The sequence below is a fragment of the Aythya fuligula genome, chromosome 27 (genome assembly GCF_009819795.1).
Source record: "Aythya fuligula isolate bAytFul2 chromosome 27, bAytFul2.pri, whole genome shotgun sequence".
Taxonomy (NCBI): domain Eukaryota; kingdom Metazoa; phylum Chordata; class Aves; order Anseriformes; family Anatidae; genus Aythya; species Aythya fuligula.
Genome location: NC_045585.1, coordinates 2,957,062 through 2,979,665, shown reverse-complemented (window position 1 = coordinate 2,979,665; position 22,604 = coordinate 2,957,062). Strand labels below are relative to the sequence as shown.

Here is a 22,604-nt window from a genome sequence, read left to right as displayed (position 1 = left end):
CTCTCTGCATGAGCAAGCAATGTCCCCTGTGAGGAGCATCGTTGTTTTCAGAGAGGTGAAACAGAAGGGTTTGCCCCTCACCAGAAACAACGCACTGAAAAGAAGCTGGGAGGCAGATGCATGGACAAAAACCTCCCCCTTGGTAGCATCTCGTGTGCATGGGGCCACTCGCTTCCAGAGCCTGCTTCTGCTGGAGATGGGCTCTGCTGCAAACCTTGTGGTTTTGGCATGTGCCTTGACAGCTCCCCAGAGACTTTCCGCAATCCATCCTTTAGGGATCTGTCACCCAGTCTAATACTTGAGCTAATTCTGCTTACACCAAGGAAGCTATGCCATTAGTGGTGCCAGGTCCAAGGACCTAATTAGCATTTGCTCTGCAAAACTGAAGTCATCTAAGGCAGCTGGTGCTAAATCTGAACTCTTATTAATCCTACCTCCAGCTGTGGTCTTTAGGGTCAATGCAGAAGGGGACCGTGAAATGGTAATGGTCAGAAACCAAACAAGAACCATCCACAGAGAGACAAAAGGTCTGCAGAGTCCAGTACAGGCACCAGAAAAAAAGACATGGATTGTTTTTCATATTGCCTGCTTTGCCTGGACTGCTTTAGCCTTTAATTATTTGTCTCACACATTAATTTCCCTAAATATTAATAGCAGCTCACCAGTCCAATGATCTTCCTCTGTATTTGTAGGACTCTGCGATGCAATAATAGGGTAATAAAAGCTCTTCCAAGAACATTTCTTGTGTGAGGGATCAGCACTCAGTACCTGTATTTTTAATTAAAACAAAAAACCCCTCTTTTCAGCCCTATTTGTGCAGCCCTTCCACAAATAAATAGGGACCCTGGGTTGTTAGCATGCAGTCCCTCGAGTACTGGTACAAATCATTAGCAGCTGAGCTTGCTTTTCTCCACAATTTTATGAAATTAAAGTTCTAAAGAATTGAATTCAGCAACAGAAAGTACCTTTTTGCTCATAATATTCTCATAAAGTGCTTTGCCCGTTTTTCATTTGAAAAAGACCATTAGCCTTACACATTAGACAGCCGAATTTAAAATAATGAAATATTTGCCATAGAAGGGAAATAGTCCAGAATATGAATGGTAAATATTCATGGCAAATTGCTAGCCAGGAAATATTTGGTGGGAAATACACAACGAGCATTAATAAATTTATAGCCAAGGAACACAAATCAAGGCAAGAAATAAGTATTGGACCAGGAGCAGTCTAGCTGGAAGTAGTTCATGATACAGACACACAGACCTTTCCCTCCATGTCTTGTTACCACAGAGGTAACAAGACTTATAGTTCCATTTCTATAAATATCTGGAGATGCAGAGCCAGCAAGGGCAGCAATATTGCAGATGTACTACAACACAACCGCTCTGAAGAATTTTAACATCACTGTTCACGGGAAAATTATGTTTCCAGGCTAACGACTGCTATAATGAATCAGGGCTAGTGCTGCATCAGAGATTTCCAGCCCCAAGAGCATCCCCATCTGCCACCAGAGCCAGAGGAAGGGCTTCTCTTCCCGCATCCATCAATAGGCTCAATCCTCCATGGACCAGTCCTAGAGAAAGCAGCATCACCAGCACTGCCAGAGGGGCACGAGCCCATGAGTACTCGCAGTCATACAAGCTCTTTTTACTGGTTACCTCCTCACAGCTATAAGCTACAAACCCTCCCTGAGGTTTCATACCCTCTGCAGAGCTCCTCTTCATTTTTATTTTTGTTATTCTGGCTCAGATCATCTTTTTTTTTGCTGGATTTCAATGCACACAAAGAATTGAAAAGTTGTTATTTCACCATATCAGCCTGATGGCACTGCCAGGTGGACAGAGTACCTCACGTTTGTCACAGTGTGAATAAAACCAGCCACATATCTCCAAGTCCTCACAAGTTTCTAAACAGCCAAGATTTTCCATAGATAAAATGCATGAAATAACAGCATAGTAGCTCCCTCAGAGCTTAAAACTTCATATCTTATTTTTTTTTTCCTGTCTTTCAGAACATTCTTTGCATTCCATATAAATGCTATCCATTAACATTAATTATGCTTCAAGCCCATTATCACTTAGACACATCCATTATCCTCCAGAACATCCCCCACACCTCTCTTCTCACTGATGTCTGATTCACACTTGTCTGTACGATGCGCAGCAGCACCACTCAGCTGTTCAGGTCGGGAGTTTTTTCCTCTTTTCTTAAGGATAAAATACACAAAATTCCCTCCTGTAACCGGGGATGTAGGAACATGTGCATCCCCCCACGCACACCTCTGCGCTCAGCCGCCTCTCTTCTGAAATCAGAACTTGCATGTTCACAAACTACACATCAAGGCTTTCCCAGTTTCTGTCTAGTTTTAGCAGATGGAGCAACAACAGGGGAAAAAAAAAAAAAAAAAAAAAAAAAAAAAAAAAAAAAAAAAAAAAAAAGCCTAGAAAGCAATATAGTGGTGAGCGCCCTGATGAAAGGAATCCTTGGACATGTTTAATTCATCAAGCAGTTGCTGACATTTTTTGGAAGGAGCAGCTCCAGCACAGGCTGCCCTGCTGATTCATGCAAGGCGGGCTCACACCTGCGGAGCCCCAGCAGGAGGACAGAGAAGAGCACCCCACATCCACCCACAGCATCTCTCCCCACGGTTCTTTTGCATTTGGGGTTATCCCCTGCCCTGAGCCGTGCTAAAAAGTCCTTTTCTTTTTTCTATCCCTTCTATAACCACCGAACACAGGACAAGGCTGAGCACGCTTTTCCTGCCAGCTCCTGCAGGATGCCGTCCTCCCTGCCAGCATGCATTTCTTTTCCACGATCTTCTCTGACTTCGTGGCTTTATTTAGAATGATCTCTCTGCCAGCACATTTTAATCCTGCTTTTCAACCAGCCATGTTTAAGCACCCTATTTGCTCCAAAATCTCCTGGCCTGAGCAGAAGGCAATAAACCATGCTGGGCCACTCTGCTGAGGTAGCACAATTACCTGTGGCAATGGAAATGACTCTGCAAGAGCAAATTGCTCTGAAAAAGGAGCTGTATTGGGGAAGGGTAATAAACAGGGAAGAAGCAATGAGCCCCTGGTTTCTGGAGAAGAGGCAGGGACAAGCAAAGCCCCAGGACAAGCGGGGTGAACAACATCATCCCCAAACAGTGGCTGGGCTATGGATAGTGGCATTCTGCATGGACATCCTCAGGTCCCTTATCTGCAGTGACTTCCATCTACCTTCCTATTTGCTAAGGAAGCATTCAGATCCTGCATCCAAATGAAGATAAGATCTGACATGAAGGATTTTGATGATTAGGCTTGATGATCTTGAAGGTCAACCTAGACAATTCTATGATTCTGTAGTTCCATGCAGTTCCTGTGGGTAGAAAAAATGATAATCCAAAAAGAATCCAACATTTTTTCAGAAAGCAAACAACAAAAGGCTGTTGGCACTCCTCTTTTTAATGCTAGGGGCATTTTTTCTAGGCTGCTATGACTATGTCAGTGAAAATGGGATTTTTTTATTTTTATAAAGAAGATTCAGTGTGGAAAAGAAGTTGTACAAGGGTTGGTTGCAAACCAGGAACAGCAGGCACATGCTTTGTATGGGAAACCAAGTGAGCTGACCAACTCACAATGCTCCTAAGGCTTCTTTTGGAAAAGGCAAATGGTTTGGCACGAATCCCAGAGTTACTTCTCCTTGTGACCAGTCTGCATCAGGACAAAAATTCAGAGAAGCCAGACAACTGATGAGAATCGTTAACTTTTCATTACAGCCTTTCATCCTGACAGAAAATTTCATATTGCATCTTTTGATTTACAGACCCATTTGAACAATTAGTTGAAATAATTAAAACTGGGGACCAGAAAGGGTGTTTTTGGCTGAAGATGGAAATGCACCAAAAACTCAATCCAATAAAAGGGTTCATCCTCCCCTTACAAAAGTTTCCGAAACCACTAAAATCACGGCGACATTTTTAATATTGCTATAATTAGCATCAGCAAAGAGGTGGAGAACATTAAAATCTAATAAATGCACCACACAAGAGTAAACAAATTATTTTGTTGGATGCTGCGCAGCGGAGTTATTAGCTCGGCAGCCCCAGGGGCAGCGATGCACTGCCGGGAACACAGAACAGCACAGCAGCAATTTCTTTGGGCTGGCTTGCAGCTAGATCAACTGCACTTTGTGTATGGATTTTCTATACCCACATTTTTCTGTATGAAGTTATGGGAACAGGGTTGATGATGTAATAATTTTACTGAGATATTCAGGTGAGGAGGCAGTGCTTTTTAAATACCAACTTTGTTTTATGCGGCCAATGGATCCTTAGAAAACATTTTTTGCTAAGGTGAGAAGCCCTGAGAACATCAGCCTGTGCTCAGAACCGTATTCACGTGGTTCTGCAAGCACATTATGTGAAAGGCAGCTTCTCTGATTCACATCCCATTCAGTGTCAGAGAGCAATCAGACAGACGATAGAGACGTCTTTTCCCCAGGCAAATTGCTGGGAATGTGTCTAATAAATCCACCAATGGATTTTAACTATTTTCTTTTTTTTGGCAGGATATATATCACCTTTAGCAGAACAGCTTAGTTACATGCTCCTTTCTAGTACCTGTAGCAGTCAGACCACGTGGTTGCTTTTCTCTGTGACAATTCAGATCCCAGAGGAAGGTCTAGGAGCGAGCACAGGGAGCCAGGAGGTCATTCCTATTTCCCTCACAGCATCACTCTGGGCATGGATGTCCTGACAAACTCAGCAGGAGCTGTGCATGCAAAATGATGGCAGGTTACGGCCCATAAAGCTCTATTTTAATAACACCACACGGAGTTATCCTTGGTTTATTGAAAGGCATTTAATCATCAGAATGAACACCGTCATGGCAGCCAGTTCTGCAAACCCTTCCCATGGCGAGTAAAACTTACTTTGTTGTAGGGGATTGAGATGAGATGAAAACAGGCAGGCTCAGTTACTCTGCACCATGCACATAAAAAGAACACCATGGATTGCACCCATGTTATACAAACAATGCTCACAGCACCAGTGAAGGAAGTGCACAATTAGGCCAAATTACAGCCCAAGGTGGGTGCTGCAATTAAGGAATTGCAGTATGCAGGTTCCACTTCTCCCTAGCAGACAGAAAGCAAAATCAGTGGAAGATGAGGCTGATGTGTGCGTGTACACATGACCAGCAAGGGTTTGCTTTCAACAGGTCTTCCCGGCGCCCAAGTAGCAATGAGCAGGAGAGCAGAGCAAGTGCTGGTGTGATGGGGTAGAAATATAATAGGGAGAAAAGTGCCTTAGTGGAAAAAATTGGGAATTGAGTTGGCGAGGATCAGCTACGTGGTCTGTGCAAGGTGAGGTCCTCCTCCATGCCTGGATCAAAGGAGATCTATTCTCCTCCCCTTCTCCCCGCAGGGCTAACCAGGGCACGCTGGCCTGGCCCACGTCTGCTCTCGTTCGCACCAGTGCCACTGACGTTAGCAGCTCACCCCTGGGACACTGCGGCTCTGCAGCGTGTCACTGCTGGCAAGGGCATTACATCTGCTCCTGACTTTCCCTGGGATGAGCAGGAGGAGCTGTGCTGGTCCCTGATGCCAACGGAGACACGAGGAAAGTCAAAGTCCATCGATGGGTGTGCTTTGGTGAGATGTGATGTACCGCAGCCCCTCCTGAAGGGCATGGCATAGCTCTGGGATGTTCTACAAATGTGAAATGGCAAACGAAGGTTGCATTCCCCAAATGGCAGAGATACAAGAATAGACCGTTTCATTTAGAAAACGCTTTTGAACGGGGGGAAGCTAGTTAAGGAGAATGATTTATGGCAGTGCAAGCTCTGTCGTACCAGAGGTGAGTTTTGTCAATTGGTTTCCACGTTGGAAATGATCACTGAAATCCCAGCAAAACCTCACTAGCTGTCTGAGCCTGACCTTAGGGAAGCCCCCATTGAATTCCTTTCAAAGGACAAGCTGTGTTTTGCTGCCTGGGTAGTGCCTGCTGCCTGGTTGGCTTCAGCAATCAGCTCCACTCTGAGGACAAAACAGAGGAGCTGGTGGTGGCTCAGGAGGAGTAGAGGTGAGAAATGTTATCATGGACAGGCTGCAAATCTGCCATTTCTTGCAAATTTGCCATTTCTCACTAGAATCTTTTTTACAGGAAGGCAGAATTTGCTGTAAATTGAGGCCGCAGTGTGATCTCTATTTCAGATTATGAAACTATAAGTATTGGACACAGCTAAAATAACAGGACATGATTATACTTAATGAGGCACTAAAAGGGAACAGCAGCATCGACAGAACGAATGTTGTCTCTGCTATCAGTAGGAGGGGACACTGCTTTGAAATAGGAAAAATCAGTAGAAGAAAAACGGTGTAAGTCACTGGAACATGTTTGTTGAAATTGTGACCGCTGGTATAATGATTGAGGTCACTTCAAGGCAGTGACATGGGGGAAATGGATGCACTGATGTACAGCGAGCAGACTATGGCGTATCAGAAGAGATGAGGTTATTAGATAAAGCTTCCTCTCATTCTCCACAAACATTGAATAATTCCAACTGGCTGTTTAAGAAAATCAGGTTAAGAGATCAGCTGGGGGAGTTTTGTTTGCTTTATTTTTTAATTCTAAAACATACAGACTTTAAGCCTAGCAATTTCAGACATAACCTGCAATGCCAATACAAGGAGCATTTCAAAGGACAATGATGAATATTCTGACCTTGGAATTTACAGGTGATAGCCTTTATATTCTTTTCTCAAAGTGTTTTCTAAATGTGTTTCATTGGCATTGAGACAGTTGGTGAAGACCTTATGCTAATCTTAAGTTAGGAAATAGAAAAAGTGAAAAAAAAAAGCAATGCAGCAAATTCCACCACATTTGCATGTCACGGTCTTGCAGCATCACTGTGACCACGGCATTGCTGAAGATCATTTGAATTTCTGTATGCAGATATCTTCTCTGTCCCTGCAGGTCCTTCCCACACTCATCTGTAACGGGGGGAGAGAAAGAAAAGAAGTTTGAGTGGTAGACATGCTGATAGATCAACTAGACAAATACACAAAAAACAGAAATGTTGGAGCCTTAAAGCAATGAAAAAGGACTCCAATTAATATAATTCTCCCAAGGAATATACAATTACATTTTATACTGTCAAATTTAGGAAAAAAACATATTTTTGATGACCTTTCCTTCCATCCCAAATGGAAAAAAAGCTCCTGTCTTACTGCAGATTTATGCAGTCACTGATATAATCAAATGCACAGTTGTCTAGAACAGTCACTGATTTAAAAAAAAAAAAAAAAAAAAAAAAGCACTAAAAATTACCTTTGTTTTTTCCACATTTAAATCACATTATGGAATCATTTCAGAACTGCCACAGGCGGCTCCCTGTAAATGTCTCTCTTCTGCTCTATCCCTTCAGGATGGATGGCCTTGCTAGTCTGTCCTATGTGCACATTCTGCACACGCCAGCTTTTACTTGGTATAATTGGCACCATGGCTTTTAAACTTGTTTAAAAACTTCTGAGCTTTACTGCAGCTGAGGACCTTGAGACAAAAAGGAGAACTTGCAGCTCCTGCTTCATCAAGATGTCTAAGGAGCTATACATATTTCTTTTTACAATAAAATGAGTTTACAAAATGTATTACTAAAATTATTGATTTTCCTACTGTGAGTGTCTGCATGATTTGATTTGATTTGTATTTATTGCTTCCCTCCTAATCAGCTTATAGGTATTTCTACTAAGAATATTCTTTAGATGTTATAAGGCCAGAGAAATTGAACTGACTTTCTGGCCAAAAAACAGCTCAGATTTCTGTATGCAGTCTTAAAAATGTAAGGAATATCTTACAAAGCATGTCTGTCCCCATAACTCCTTATTAAATGCAAACAGAGAACAAGAACTTGATATGCTCAGCTCACGTTTCTATCACAAAAGGCACCAGGCAGTCTTCTCAGACCATGGGCACGTGAGGAGCGGTTTCAAAAGATGACACAGTAAAACGCAGGATCTGTTGTTGCATTTTTGTGACCACGAGCAAGAAAGTAGGTCTGGTTGATACGGATGACACCTGTATTTGAGTGATGCTCTCGTGCAATTTTACATTTGCAGTTTACCATGTGGTTCCAGCAATATTTGATGCACTGCTGGAGGAAAATCTGAACCTGGCAGTTGGTTAGGCCAGAAAGCCGAAGCAAGCCACTGCAAAGAGTCCTAAGGGATGAAATTGCCACCATGCTATTGTAATTCAAAGAAACATAGAATGACTAGATTGAACAGGCTCCTCTGAGATCCTCAGCCAAACTCATAAGCTAATTCAAACCATGAAATTCTCAGATTCTTCACCCAAAAAGGCTTTGCACATGGTAAGTCCACCAAGCAGGACTGCTTTCATGCTCCCTTGTTTCTTAATTTTGCTGTAAAACATTCTTACCTAAAAACCTTTTCATTTCAGCATTTACTGTAGTGGTCTGCATCAGAAAAATAAACTATTGTTATATACAGCATCTAAATAAAAATGGATCTTTTGGAGATCTCAGTAGCCATCCCCAAGTTGGATTCCTCATTTAGTGCTAATTACAGAGAAAAAGGAGTCACTGCAGTTATGTAGAGTCGTCACTGAGCTAGAGCCTTTCATTGGCTTTCTTTACGTGAATCAATTAAACATCCACCAGGAGAGCAATTAACCTAGATACAAATTAGACTAGCATGGAGAACGTTTCCTTGTATCAGGCCTTTTATTTTAGAAATAAGAATCATCCATATTTAAGTGCGCTGTTTTGCCTCAGCTAAAAACAAGTCAATAAAAGAAAGGAAAGTCAAATGTCACGGTGAAGAAGCAGGATGCAGCTGTTGCTTTTTGTACTGCAAGTACTAAAGTAAAGCTGAGTGCACAAGCAGGGTGACAGCACACAGGAGATAAACCCAAACGCATACAAAGAAGCCATGCCTATAAACTAATTAGGAACAGCTGCCATAAATAGCCTAGTAACTGGCTGCAGAGTTAGGGCCAAGCATTATAAACATAAATCCTCCCAGATCAGGGGTTTTATTCCCCAGAAATGTCTGCAAGTGTGAGCATTTCTCTGAACTTACTGGAGCAATGCTGATTTATATTTGCCTCTAGTTTGCCCAAGAGCCCCCCGGCTCTGTGCCAGGATGTCCACAGAGCTCCCAGCCCGTTCACACCACCAGCAGTTTTGCTGGGTTAAAATCCTCAGGAGTTTTGGTTATTTTAGGCCCAGGGTTTTGCAAAACTGTAGGTTGAGGTCGCACACAGGCTCTGTGGTTAGCACAGCAGGCAGTGCTTCTTGGCAAGACCTCCCTGTCTTGAAAAATGGGGCTTCTACCCCAATAATGCCTCTAACTGCTAGCATGATAAATGTGTTGTGATAACCGATGTCAAAGGTAGCCGTGGCTGTGGCTAACTTTCTCTAATTTCCAGCCTGCAATAATTTTTCACTGTTATTCCTCGGAAGCAGCACTAGGAATAGTTTTGCCCTATGGCAGTCATATGGCATGTACAGCTTCAGGAAAAGTGATCGTAAAATGAAGCACTGTAGCCTTTTCAACATTATATTTTTAGAAAAGGGAGGCTAGGAAAAAACCTCTCAAAACTAGGTAGGAAGAGCTATTTTTGATCACTTCATCACTAAAAGGCTGCTATCCTGACCTGTGCTATTTTCTGTATGGCACTTTCAGGATAGATCAGTTTGAAGCATCAGACAATACACACAGGAAAAGTGACCAATGAGCCATAAAGCCAGGCAGAGTGTGGAAGCATCAAGGGAACAAAGACGTGTTATTCCCTTTGCTTTTCATCTCAGCCAATTAGATTTGAGTTTTTCTTCAACTGGGCTGTGGCTCAGAGCTGATCCTTCGCATTGTCTGGGCCATTGTATGCCTGAATCTCCCAGCTCTGCAGAAGGCAGAATTGGATGATTTAATACTTGAATATGGACAAATTACCCAAGACAGACAGGAGAACCCGAGATCAGCCATTTCCTAACTATTGATTAGAGAACATCCGTAGCTAGTCCCATCTCACTCCCTGCCATCCCACTAGTCCTATAATTCAACGTTATGGCCACAGACAGCAGGTTACTGCAGACTGCATTTCCTCAACAGCACATGATTCTGATTAGAGTTACGGCTTTTCAAAGATGTCACACGTGAAATTCAGTACGTAGTTCGGCACAGGATCAAGAAGCTCTGATTTGAATTATAACCAAACAGGCAAGGCAATTGAAGCTAATGGACCTCAGTCGTGATTTCCAGACTTGCAGCTATTCTTACCTCTAAATGTGCAGTGATACCCTGACGCATCCATTGTAAACCCCCCGTCTACTCCAGTTCTCTCTGACAAATTGATTTGCAGCGCCCCACTGACATGAGTTTTTAAACATATAAATTCTGCTGATTCATCTCTGTTATGAACCCTTTTTACAGGCCAGGGAGACACTTGAAATCTTGTTGGAGGCTGGGCTGGATATTCTCTGCAGCCAAGGGGCCATTTGAAGCATCGGGACAGTCTCCAAGCTCATTCATGCCACACCTGAACCCAGTCCCCCCAGTTGGCACGTCAGCTAATTCCATGTTTGTGTAAAGCTGGCAGTGATGAAATGGTACAATTACGGTTAAAAGAAAGTAATATTAACAGAAAGACGCTAAGCATCATTAGGACTGAAGTCCTTAGAGAAGTCTTATAGCTACTAGGTTATTTCAATATTTTCCAATACAAGGGCAGAGCATCTAAATCCAATCCTGCACCCAAATCCATTACATCACTCTGCATTATATTACGGCCATAGCACCAAAGGTTGTCTCTTTTCTAATGACGCTATGGGAGAACAGCACTGGAGAGGAAACTGAGGCTCAGCATTGTCATCTGAGCTCATTCCCTTTATTAAGGAGGTGCATGTTTGCTGCTGACAATTTCATTAACCTTCACCTCCAAACTCTTTCTACCTAAAGAAGCTGTTCCGGGCAGGCTTATTTCTGTTTTGCTGTGTTTTGTTTTCTCTGATATGGGAATCTACAATTAATTCTCTCATAGGAACCAAGATTTCCAATATCTGTTTAATGTACATGGTCATTGCTACAGAAACATTGTCATTAAGAAAGGTCAGAGTTCATTTTTATGCTGAATCTGCTTTTCATACAGCAAGTTAATCGCCCATATGTAGATAATTGGTCCAAGAGTAGTTTGAAGAATCGGTGAAACTGAGTTCAATATCCAGTTCTTAGACAAGGGTTTGCTGGCCAAGGACTTGATACGTTGCTTGAATATATTTGTGGAAAATGGGAGACTTGAATAGCTGCCATGGAGATAGAGGCACAAAATCTCTCATCCCCTCTCACCCAAGTGAATGCCACTATGCCATATAATGCCATAGAAAGATGCATTAATTTACAGCAGGTTCTGAAACTTCTCTTGAATATCTTTCTGTTATTAATCATAAAAATCTAGGCTAAATCCTCCACTGGAGTCATTTGGCATGGCTGATTCTTTGTGAATATGCACAAGCTAGAAAACTGGCCCTTTGAAACAAGGCAGGAGGTGGCCATGAATACGAACATGCATTACAGAAGTTATAAAACAAGTGTGCAATGCAGTGTTTTAAAAATGCAAGGAAAACACCACTGGAAAATGTAGGTGGTAAGGTACATGTTTAGCTTTTTTTAAGTCAGTAAATTACTGAAGTATGCTCCTAGCTGTGAAACCATTCTTGGTATTGATATGGAAAGAAACTTAGCTCTGTAACTTTAACTGCTTTAGCAGTGAATAAATCCAGGAAAATGAATAGCAGAAACGAGCTTAATGATGATCTGTAGAAATTTGCAAGGAATCTTCATTTATTCATAAATTGAATGCAAATGTTGCTTTGGGACTGTGCTTTCAGAAATTTATTACCTTCAAATGCAACACAAAGCATTTCTGCACAAAGAAAATAATGCAAGTGGCTGGGAATGTTTGATTTAAGGTTCTGAAATACAACCTCTGGCTGAACATGAATGATGAGAAGTGAGATGGTGTTAGGCAACTACTACTGTGTTACAGCCCTGTCCTGAGAAAGTCCAGAAGAGAAGGAAAATAAACACATAAATTTTTCAAATCACAAGTGCTCCGCGCTAGTACCATCAGGCATCGTGCTGTGGCATGTTATCAAACAGCCTGGTGTACCTGCCTTAGCCAGGCCAGCTGGCCTCATCACCACTGACAGCAAGTTTGAGCCACGCCAAAGCAAGATGCTCATGTTTGAGTCCCCTCCCATTCACTTTGTCCCCTTCCCTTCATTGCACATCCCCAAACAAGGCTGAAGATAATTTGCGGATGATCACAAGAACCCATCATTAAACCCCACACAAGACCTGATATTTCAAATATCAAGATTCTGAACAAATTACAACAAGGAAAGAAATGTAAATGCTGTTTGCTGCGAAGCAGTCCCTAAGAGCAGCTTCCCATGAAACCGAACACCTGCACCCCTTGCTCATGGGATGGCTCAATCTGCCAAGAGCCATGTGCTCCTTCTGTGCCCGCTGATCACCTCTGGGCTTCCTTAGGAGTTCAGGTACCCAGCAACACAGAGGATTAGGCCCTTAGTGCATAAACCTAAGTGTTTTCTTCCCTAGCTATCGCTATATAAATATTATTAGGACATCTCCTCAGCTGGACTGAAATGTCCTTGTTCTGTTGGCTGCACTGGAACGAGACCAATTTATGGCAGCTGATTATCTGGGACATTATTTATTCCCAGTTTATGATGACCAAATAAGGCTCTAGGACATCAAGGTCTTTGGCTGATACAAAGTGGCAGAACTTCACTGGTTTGGAGTGTCGTGCCCATCTACATTACTCTGTGGTGTGGAGTATAGGAAAGGGGCCAAATTCCAACTTCCTTCTTCTTCCTTCAGCCTGACAAAATTCCTACTGAAGTTATGCTTTGCTCTCCTTGCATGAATAGCACTAAGACCTATTCAGGCTTAAATTTCTTAAGCTTAAGCTTGAAGCAGCCTTATATTGAAAATAGGCGGCCACTTACCCAGAGAAACCCCATTAAACTAACAAATACTTTTTAATAGCTCCAACCAACTGCATTGCATTATCTGCACAATTCTCTTCATTCTGTTGTCTTTCCATAACCTAAAAAAAAAAAAAAAAAAGCCAACACCTTTTCTTCTACTCATCCGATACTATCATTTTTTAAAAGATATGCAAGTTAATTCATTGTCACTGCATGTATTTTCTACTCCTTTATCTGGAAGCAGTCAGGCTGTTGTGCAACTCCGCCTTCTGTGGTTTGTCTCCTTTTTTTTTTTTTTTTAAGGAAGCTGCAGAACTCAGTCTCATCCTTCCATAGTATTTCTTTACTGCAGGTTTGTCAATAGTGCGTAATCAAGATTAAATTCAATGCAGCTGATTTGCAGTTCAGTGTGAGTGCCTGCTCCTTCCGTGCCTTTGCTTCAAAGCATGAGACATCATGTTGCTGTTTGCTCCAAAGTAGCATTGCTTGTTTGTTAAACTTCGGGGAAAAAGTTCTCTATAAGCAGAAATATTAGTCTTCATTTCAAAATTTCCAGAAACTGATATGGATAAAAAGGAAAAAGGAATTAGATGCTCATCAGAAATAAGGCAGCATTTTAGACTAATTTCCCTGACTCATTCTAACCTTCAGATCACCTTCAGGATCATGTAGCAGGAGCGCTGTCCATCTACATCTTATTATAGCCAGAAATGCATATTACAAGACTGTGATTAAAATGAAAATGATGTATTTTATTTCAGAAGGAAATTTTGCACATGCTTGTAAATGCCTGTGTGAATAAAAACTTTTTCTTACCCGAATACCCTGATTTTTAAGGTAGTCAATATGTATTATGAAAATTATTGTATTCTATAAAAGTTTGCACTGCCTGAATTTCCGGATGCAGTGAATAAGCCGAACGCTATCACTGCTTGATTATAAAGCAACAATTTATTTTGCATGCTGGGTAAATGGATTTAAAACAATCCATGCCTCAATTGTATTTAATGAAAGGGAGTTCTATTACGAAGTTCAGTATGTCCCTCCTCACTTGCTGTTCAACTCCATTAACTTGTTTTCAGAACATTAAAAGGATAATAAAAATTCCCAAGCACCTCTGTTAACCATATGTTTGCTTTTCCAGTAAGTTTTACATATGTATAAAACATATTCTGCCCCCCCCCTCAGTCTTTTCTTTCCTTGTCAAGGGAAAAAAGAGTAATAAACCAGATCATAACACATATTTTTCCCTAAAATGAAACAAAATGTGATGCCATAATAGACAGTATTTTTGTTTTGACTTCCAATCAAATCCAAAGAGCTGCTTTTTGCCTATGGAGAAAACTTCTACCAAAATAAATGGAACAGATTTAGAATCCATGATTGCTTCAATTATGGTATAATCTTTTCTCTATGCTTGTCATAGAAAACTCCAGAGAGGTTAAACAGAGGATCTAACTGCCTGTGTTTGCAAATACAATTCAGCGGATACCGGGGATAATTCTGACTTCTCCACTGACTGCAGTGCTGCAGTCCTATGACAGCATCATATTAATGAGCCAGCAGAGGTCCGATGTTCCATGTGCCTTGCAAAGTTTAACCCTGTCCCTCGGACTTCCCTAACTCTCCACGATGAAGACACAGCAGCAGCAAAAGCAGGAGCTGTGTATGTCCCAGGTTAAAGGCAGGAAGGCTTTTCTGGGGATGGATTTAGCCTGTTAACAAGATCAACTCCTCCAAAATTCACAGATTGCTGAACAAGGCAGACACATTTTCAGCACCTTTCTGAACGAGGAGTTAAAACCTACCCCCCTCAGCTTTCCTTTGCTTTGCAGTGGAGCTGGAGCAGTGATTTTTCTAGCACCAGCAGGGCTTTTTTTTTTTTTTTTTTCTTCCCTCTTCTTTGCAGCTTACTAATCAATTGCCTATGTAGCTGTAACCCATCCAGGAGTTCAAAGTCGAGATGCTGGCTAGTCTCTGCATGCAACCCCTAGAAAGTATATTGGACCATGCAAACATAATTCTTAACAAGGTTTCCAAGCAGAATTCACTTCTAAGCAATGCACCAAGCGATAGACGAAACCAGGAGGGTGGGAGGAAAAAAAAAAAAAAAAAAAAAGAGGAAGAAAGGGAGAGAAGGGAGAACCAAGAGTAGGGATTTCAGGTGCAGGGGGGGCTTTCAAACTCTTGTTTCCTGCAGCGGGTGCAGGGCAGAGCGCAGCCAGCCCCCTGCAGCCCCCCTCCTGCGGTTGTCCTGGCCCCCAAGGGGAGGCAGAGCTCTCCTTGCCGCAAAGCCTCCCGCAGCACCCCCAGCCCCCCAACCCCGGCCACTTTTGACCTTCAAATGTCTCAGCAAGCCTGGGAAGGGAGAAGAGGGGAGGTGGCACCGGGGGGTGGCATTTTGGGTCCCCTCTGCCCCCTGCTCGCGCACCCCCCTGTGCCATGCGGGAGCTGCCCGTGGTGCTGCAGCCGCTGCTGCTGGCCCCGGTCCTGGCCCCAGTCCTGGTCCCGGTCCTGGCCCTGGTTCTGGCCCCGGTCTTGGTCCCAGCCCCGGTCCCGACCCGGCCCCGGGCCCTACCCTGCGGGCTCCGCCGGGCGCTGCGCTCCGCCATGGCCTCTGCGGGAGTGGGAGGGGTGGAAGGGGGGAAGGAAAAGGTAAAAAAATAAAAATAAAAAGAAGGAAAGGAAAAGGGAAAGAAAGGGATAGGAAAAGGAAAGAAAAGAAAGGGAAAGGGAAATAGAATAAAAGAAAGGAAAATGAAAGAAAGAAAAGAAAGAAAAGGGAAAAAATAAAAGAAAAGCAAAATGAAACAAAAGAAATGAAAAGGAAAGAAAGGAAAGGAAAAGGAAAGAAAAGAACGGAAAATGAAAGTAAAGAGAGGAAATAAAGAAAAGAAAGGAAAGGGGAAAAAGGAAAAGAGAAAAAGAAGATAAAGAGCGGCGATGTAAGGGAGGGGGAGAAGGGAGCCGGGGGAGGGGAAGGGGGAGCGGGGGCGCAGGAGAATGGGGACGGGGGCAGGGGCGCAGCGGGGAGGGGGCAGCGGGGATTTGGGGGGGTCGGGAGCGGGGAGCAGGGGCTGGGGAGCGAAGGGGGGAGCCGGGGAGGGAAGGGGGGAGCCGGGGCAGGGGGGAGGCGAGGGAGGGAGGGGAGGAGCCGGGGAGGCGGAGCAGGGGAAGGGCCGGGGGGAGGCCGCCCCCCCTGGCCACGTTGTGCCGCCGGGGCTTTATAAGGGGCGGCGGGCGGCGGAGCAGCGCCGTGTTGCCCCCGGAGTGTCCCCAGCCATGAGCTACACGATGGAGCCCTTGGGCAACCCCTCGTACCGGCGGGTGACCGAGACCCGGGCCACCTACAGCCGTGCCAGCGCCTCCCCGTCCAGCGGCTTTCGCTCGCAGTCGTGGTCGAGGGGCTCCGGCAGCACCGTGTCGTCCTCCTACAAGCGCCCCAACCTCGGAGCCTCCCGAGCCCCCTACGGCTCCACGGTGCTGAGCTCCGCCGACAGCCTCGACGTGAGCCAGTCGTCGCTGCTCAACGGGGCGGCCGAGCTGAAGCTGAGCCGCTCCAACGAGAAGGAGCAGCTGCAGGGGCTCAATGACCGCTTCGCCGGCTACATCGAGAAGGTGCACTACCTGGAGCAGCAGAACAAGGAGATCGAAGCGGAGCTGGCGGCCCTGCGGCAGAAGCACGCCGGCAGGGCGCAGCTGGGCGATGCCTACGAGCAGGAGCTGCGGGAGCTGCGAGGAGCCCTGGAGCAGGTGAGCCACGAGAAGGCGCAGATCCAGCTGGACTCGGAGCACATCGAGGAGGACATCCAGCGCCTGCGGGAGCGCTTCGAGGACGAGGCGAGGCTGCGTGACGAGACGGAGGCCACCATCCGCGCCCTGCGCAAGGAGATGGAGGAGGCCTCGCTCATGCGGGCGGAGCTGGACAAGAAGGTGCAGTCGCTGCAGGACGAGGTGGCCTTCCTGAGGGGCAACCACGAGGAGGAGGTGGCCGAGCTGCTGGCGCAGCTGCAGGCGTCCCACGCCACGGTGGAGAGGAAGGACTACCTGAAGACCGACCTCACCACGGCGCTGAAGGAGATCCGCGCCCAGCTGGAGTGCCAGTCCGACCACAACATGCACCAGGCCGAGGAGTGGTTCAAGTGCCGCTACGCCAAGCTGACGGAGGCGGCCGAGCAGAACAAGGAGGCCATCCGCTCCGCCAAGGAGGAGATCGCCGAGTACCGGAGGCAGCTGCAGTCCAAGAGCATCGAGCTGGAGTCGGTGCGTGGCACCAAGGAGTCGCTGGAGAGGCAGCTGAGTGACATCGAGGAGCGCCACAACAACGACCTCACCACCTACCAGGTGCCGGGGGGGCTGGGGATGGCGGGGTGGGGGTGTTGTGGGGAGATGGAGCCACCTTCTGGGTGCTGAGTGTGGTGCGGGGTCGGTGCTGGTGAGGAGGGGGGGGTCTGTGGGGTCTGGGGTCCTGTCAGCATGTTCCTAAAAGTCAGTCCTGAACTTCTTTTGCTCTCAGCGTGTGTGGCTTTGTCACAGGGGTTTTCTTGTCTCCGCTGCAGGACACAATTCATCAGCTGGAAAATGAGCTTAGGGGAACCAAGTGGGAAATGGCACGTCACCTGAGGGAATACCAGGATCTCCTCAATGTCAAGATGGCCCTGGATATTGAAATTGCTGCGTACAGGTACAGTAGGGTCGTTGCAGACATGTCTGGAATATTAATAGCACTGCAGATGCTGCTGCTCTGAGAAGCCGTACCACGGATGAGAAATAGCTGCATGCAGTGAACACAACTCAAATTAGAGCTTGACTAAATTACTGCAAGCCTCCCCAAATCTAGGCAGACCCTGGAAGGGCTGCAGTAAGGAGGCAGAGCTCACTGGGGACCAGCTTGCTGGTAATGAGTGGCGAAGCTCCCGGTGCGCTCGGTGACACCAGGATGGTGTGACTCAGTGCAGTGGCACCCTGGTGCTGCATTCTGCCCTTGTTTACAAAAGCAGAAGACGAAGCAAAAGACAAGCTTATTTTTAACTCCTGCTTGCTTTGCATATGCCAAGTGAGTGGTGCTTGTCATCTGAATTCCCTTTTATCACTTGAGAGAGACGGTGTGCTTGCTTGATCACGGTTTCAGGCAGGGACTGAATCTGCTTGTCACAAACACTTTTGCTTTTCTTGCTCAACTTTCCTCTGGCATCCACTCTAATCTAGAGCAGGAAAACTGCTTGCTATTGCCATCACCTGGCAGACTTTTTTTAGGCTCTTTTGCATCACTTCAGAACTCTAATCAGAACCACTGATTTTTCTGGGTCACAGGCTTAGATGAAAAACATGCCTCTGAATACAAGAAAAGTCAACATAGAAAGCATCTTCAAATCCCTTTAAATTCCTGAGGCTGTTCAGACAAACACAGGTTCCCTAGGGTCTATAGCTGTTTGCTGCCAAAGATCACTTGAATAAACCAAAGTCTCTGAAACCTCCTACTTTCAAAGCCACACAAGAAGGGTGGATGCCCAGACTATTGCACTAGAGCCGTGCTCTAGCTGGCTTTGAAAGAGACAATATTCAGTTTGGGACCTTTGGCTGCATTCAGTTCTCAGTTCACCTGAGTCATAATGCAGCCCAGGCAGCTGATCAGCTTGAGTTCTTGATGCTAAAGATGAATTACCACCTATGGCCGATCGGTTGCATGTTTGCCACATGCAAGGCAAGCCAGAAGGTGTTTGCTGAATATGAATTTACTGAAAGAGCTGATTTGAGGAAAGCAGAACTCAGGCTGTGAGCGATGGATTGTGCTGATCAGCTCCAGCATATTCTGCAAAACTCTTTTCATCCTGCTGACAGAGGGAGATATTCTAATAGCTGCCCCTTATGTTGGGTTTATTGTGCTCACTGTTTTTCTTGCTCCTGACTCCTTTAGGAAGCTGCTGGAGGGTGAAGAGACAAGATTCAGTGCCTTCTCTGGAAGCATTACTGGGCCCATATTCACACACAGACAACCATCTGTCACAATAGCATCAACCAAAATACAGAAAACAAAAATCGAACCACCAAAGCTGAAGGTCCAGCACAAATTCGTAGAAGAAATCATTGAAGAGACAAAAGTAGAGGATGAGAAGTCTGAAATGGAAGATGCCCTAGCAGCTATTGCAGAAGAAATGGCAGCGAAGGCCCAGCAAGAAGAACAAGAGGAGGAGAAGGCAGAAGAAGCTGCAGAGGAAGAAGCTGTTTCTGAGAAGGCGGCTGCAGAACAGGCAGCTGCACCTGAGGAAGAGGAGAAGGAGGAAGAGGCAGAGGAAGAAGAAGCTGCGAAATCTGATGCAGCAGAAGAAGGAGGCTCTGAAAAAGAAGAGATAGAGGAAAAGGAAGAAGGGGAGGAGGCTGAGGAAGAGGAGGAAGAAGCTGAGGCCAAGGGCAAAGCTGAAGAGGTAGAAGCGAAGGTCGAGAAGGTCAAAACACCTCCCGCAAAGTCACCCCCTAAATCTCCCCCTAAATCCCCTGTAACCGAGCCGGCCAAGGGAGTCCAGAAAGAACCTGCTGCAGAAGCAGTAAAGGAACAGAAAGTGGAGAAAGGTGCCGAGAAGGCAGCCAAGGAGGAAGAGAAAGCAGCATCTCCAGAGAAGCCAGCCACACCAAAGGTAACCTCCCCGGAGAAGCCTGCGACACCGGAGAAGCCCGCAACCCCAGAAAAGCCTGCAAGCCCAGAGAAGCCTGCGACCCCGGAGAAAGCAGTGACCCCAGAGAAGCCGGCGAGCCCGGAGAAGCCCCGCTCTCCAGAAAAACCAGCAACCCCGGAGAAGCCCCGCTCTCCAGAAAAGCCGGCGACCCCAGAGAAGCCCCGCTCTCCGGAGAAGCCAGCTTCCCCAGTCAAAGATGAGAAGGCCGTGGTGGAGGAGACCGTCACCGTCACAAAGGTAACAAAAGTTAGCGCGGAGGTCGAGGCCTCCAAGGAGTCCAGGAAAGAAGACATTGCAGTGAATGGGGAGGTGGAGGAGAAGAAGGAGGAATCCAAAGAGGAGGAGGAAGACAAGGGGGTGGTCACCAATGGCCTAGACGTGAGTCCAGTTGACGATAAGGGTGAGAAAATCGTAGTAACCAAAAAAGCAGAGAAAATCATTAGTGAAGGAGGGGACAGTACAACCACATACATCACGAAGTCTGTGACAGTCACTCAGAAGGTAGAGGAACATGAAGAAAGCTTTGAGGAGAAATTAGTGTCCACCAAGAAAGTGGAGAAAGTTACTTCACATGCTGTAGTAAAAGAGATTAAAGAGTGAATTAAATAAATTATAGCTAAATTAAAAAAAAAAAAAATTAAAGAGCTTGGGTCGGTGCAAAAGGTTAAGCCATATGACAGCTGCAAAATGCATGTGAGTGACGGCTTTAAAGCAGAATGGGTTCTCTCATGGAGGCTCCAGACACACAGTATTTTACTTTTTTGTGCAATATAGGGGAGGGGGGGGGAATGCATGCAGGCTCAAGATGTACTCCCTCCACAGAGCTTGGGGAACTAAAATAAAAAATAAAAATTAAAAAAAAAAATACTAATAATAGTGCATGAGATGAAATGTGCAAAGGAAGCTTTTGAATTTCCTGAGCTGTTGGAGGGACATATCTGAGGAACGACTTAAGATGTATTATGCAAAGAACCAACTGAGCCAAAAACAAACAGAAAACAGTACTAGAATATTCATGAGAACCAGAACTCTCCTAGCCTTAAAAAAAAAAAAAAGCTACTTATAAATAATTATGTTTACCTCACTGGTGCAATTAGGGTGGACTTTTGCTCATGGGAGAACCTAGTCGACATGCACAGTACGCAACCTTTTGTTGTTTGATGTAAAACCGTCACAGCAGTTCTTGCTCAATAAAGGTCAATACTGAAAACATGACTTGTCTGGTGATTCTCTTCAAACTCAAACCCTTCCCTCAAATAAGGTATTCATACTGACCAGCAGGGTGGGGGGGTTGAAAAGGCACTTTCCCTTCTCTGCATTTCCTCATTAAGAAAACAAATTCCTATACCATGGTTAAGTAATACTAATACTTGAGCTGGTTTAAGCAAATATGAGCCATATGCCCTGGTTTCTAGAGAAAAGCGGGATCTATTGGATTCTAGGGGTTGGCCTTTTGGTGCTTGGAGGGGTTGCAGTCCCTCTCCCTAATAGGGGAAGGGGTCTCTAAGCCATGTGCTGCTAGCTCTGCTTGTCTGAGCAATCCTGCTTGTATTACTTGTGAAAGTGTTGGGCTGGCTCTGCATACTGGTCTCAATGCTTAAGGAAAGCCTTAAAGATGGGGTAATTTCCAGATCATTCCTTGACTTTCATGAGACAGTACCATACCTGTTAACCACAAGTGGTCATGGTATCTTCTGTGACACACATTTGTGACTTAATGGGTCTTTGCTCACTTAAATCATCTCAGCCCCGACACTATGTATTCATCAAAAGGTAGTAGGTAGCAGCTTTTATTTTTTCCTTTCCTACCTTAATTCTGTGGGAACGTCCTTCTCATCACTTCCCCATCTCAAATGATCTGCAAGGAAATCTGTCTTTAAACACAAAATTTCAAAATTGAGGGCAAATAATTTCCTAGAAAAAGGGAAACTGTCCCAGAGATGACATTGGGTTGGGCATCAAAAATATCCCTGACTCATTTTTTACATATTTGTCCATCTTAAAATAACTGTAGAAAGGAAACCATTCCAGAGCCTGAACTGAGGCTAAGTAGAGTTCAGATTACACCTGGTATGACTGAGAAATAAAATCAAATTAAAGCTTTTTTGTTTTTATATAATTTCCAGTAGAAAGGCCTTGTAAATGCTGGCCTATGTCTACTACCATTTGCAGGTTGGCTTCATTAAGAAGAAAGCCAGGTAAAAAGGCCCATTAAAATCCCAATCCATGGAAATTAAATCGAGATAGCTGACACAAGCAGAAAAACAGAAGGTCCCTGACTCTAGGGTAATAATGTCTTATTGTAGGATTAAGACTGTGTTTATTTCAATTGCATTTTAAAAGGAAAACAAAGACTGCTTCTACTGCTTTACATGCCATAAATAGCAAAGAAATGCAAATCTTTTTTTTTGTTCAGCTGCCTGGGTTTGGTGTATGAACTGTTCTGAAAGCTGTTGACTAATAAAGGGTCTGATCAAAATCCATGCTTTGCATAAGCTTTCCAATTCTTTGCCCTATCAATAATTGAAGATCAAGTAGATTTTAATTGGAAGGGTTACTCATGTTCTTCACTGGAGAAAATGTAAAAACTCCACAGCAGATAAGTCTTTCAAATAAATGCGAATGCCTTTGTGTAGAAAAGTAATGAATGTTTCTCCTGCTGATATCAATAATGGAAAGCTGTGCTCAACAGATTGCTGCTTGAGTGACGTTTAATTAAAGCAAAGTAAGCAAATTAAATGGCAGCTTCTCTGTAGCAAGCTTATTTGTGAAAGTTACATGCATATATGCATGTAAAAATAACTATACCTTTATGAATAAAATGTTAACGAGCCCAGACCCACTCACCTGCCATCAGTGCTGCCAGAATCTGCTAAAATGTCATGAATTGTGAAGCCAATGGACTACCCCTCAG

General features: G+C 44.7%; 1 protein-coding gene and 1 long non-coding RNA gene across 3 annotated transcripts; one reads left to right on the top strand and one right to left on the bottom strand.

Annotated features, from left to right (window-relative positions):
* Positions 1-4,822: 4,822 nt before the first annotated feature.
* LOC116499436 lies at positions 4,823-15,664 on the bottom strand. Of its 2 annotated transcripts, none has more exons than XR_004254237.1 (3): positions 15,595-15,664; positions 13,035-13,135; positions 4,823-6,975 (listed from the first exon to the last, which is right to left on the bottom strand). It is a non-coding gene; the product is annotated as an uncharacterized LOC116499436 (long non-coding RNA). The 2 variants fall into 2 exon arrangements; XR_004254238.1 differs by lacking the exon at positions 15,595-15,664 and adding an exon at positions 14,825-15,092.
* A 599-nt stretch (positions 15,665-16,263) lies between these two features.
* Positions 16,264-20,902, top strand: NEFM (neurofilament medium). Its single transcript, XM_032204195.1, has 3 exons — positions 16,264-17,360; positions 17,576-17,700; positions 18,934-20,902. Exons 1-3 carry the CDS (start codon positions 16,299-16,301, stop codon positions 20,288-20,290), a joined length of 2,544 nt encoding a protein of 847 aa, XP_032060086.1. The 5' UTR covers positions 16,264-16,298; the 3' UTR covers positions 20,291-20,902.
* Positions 20,903-22,604: the final 1,702 nt, after the last annotated feature.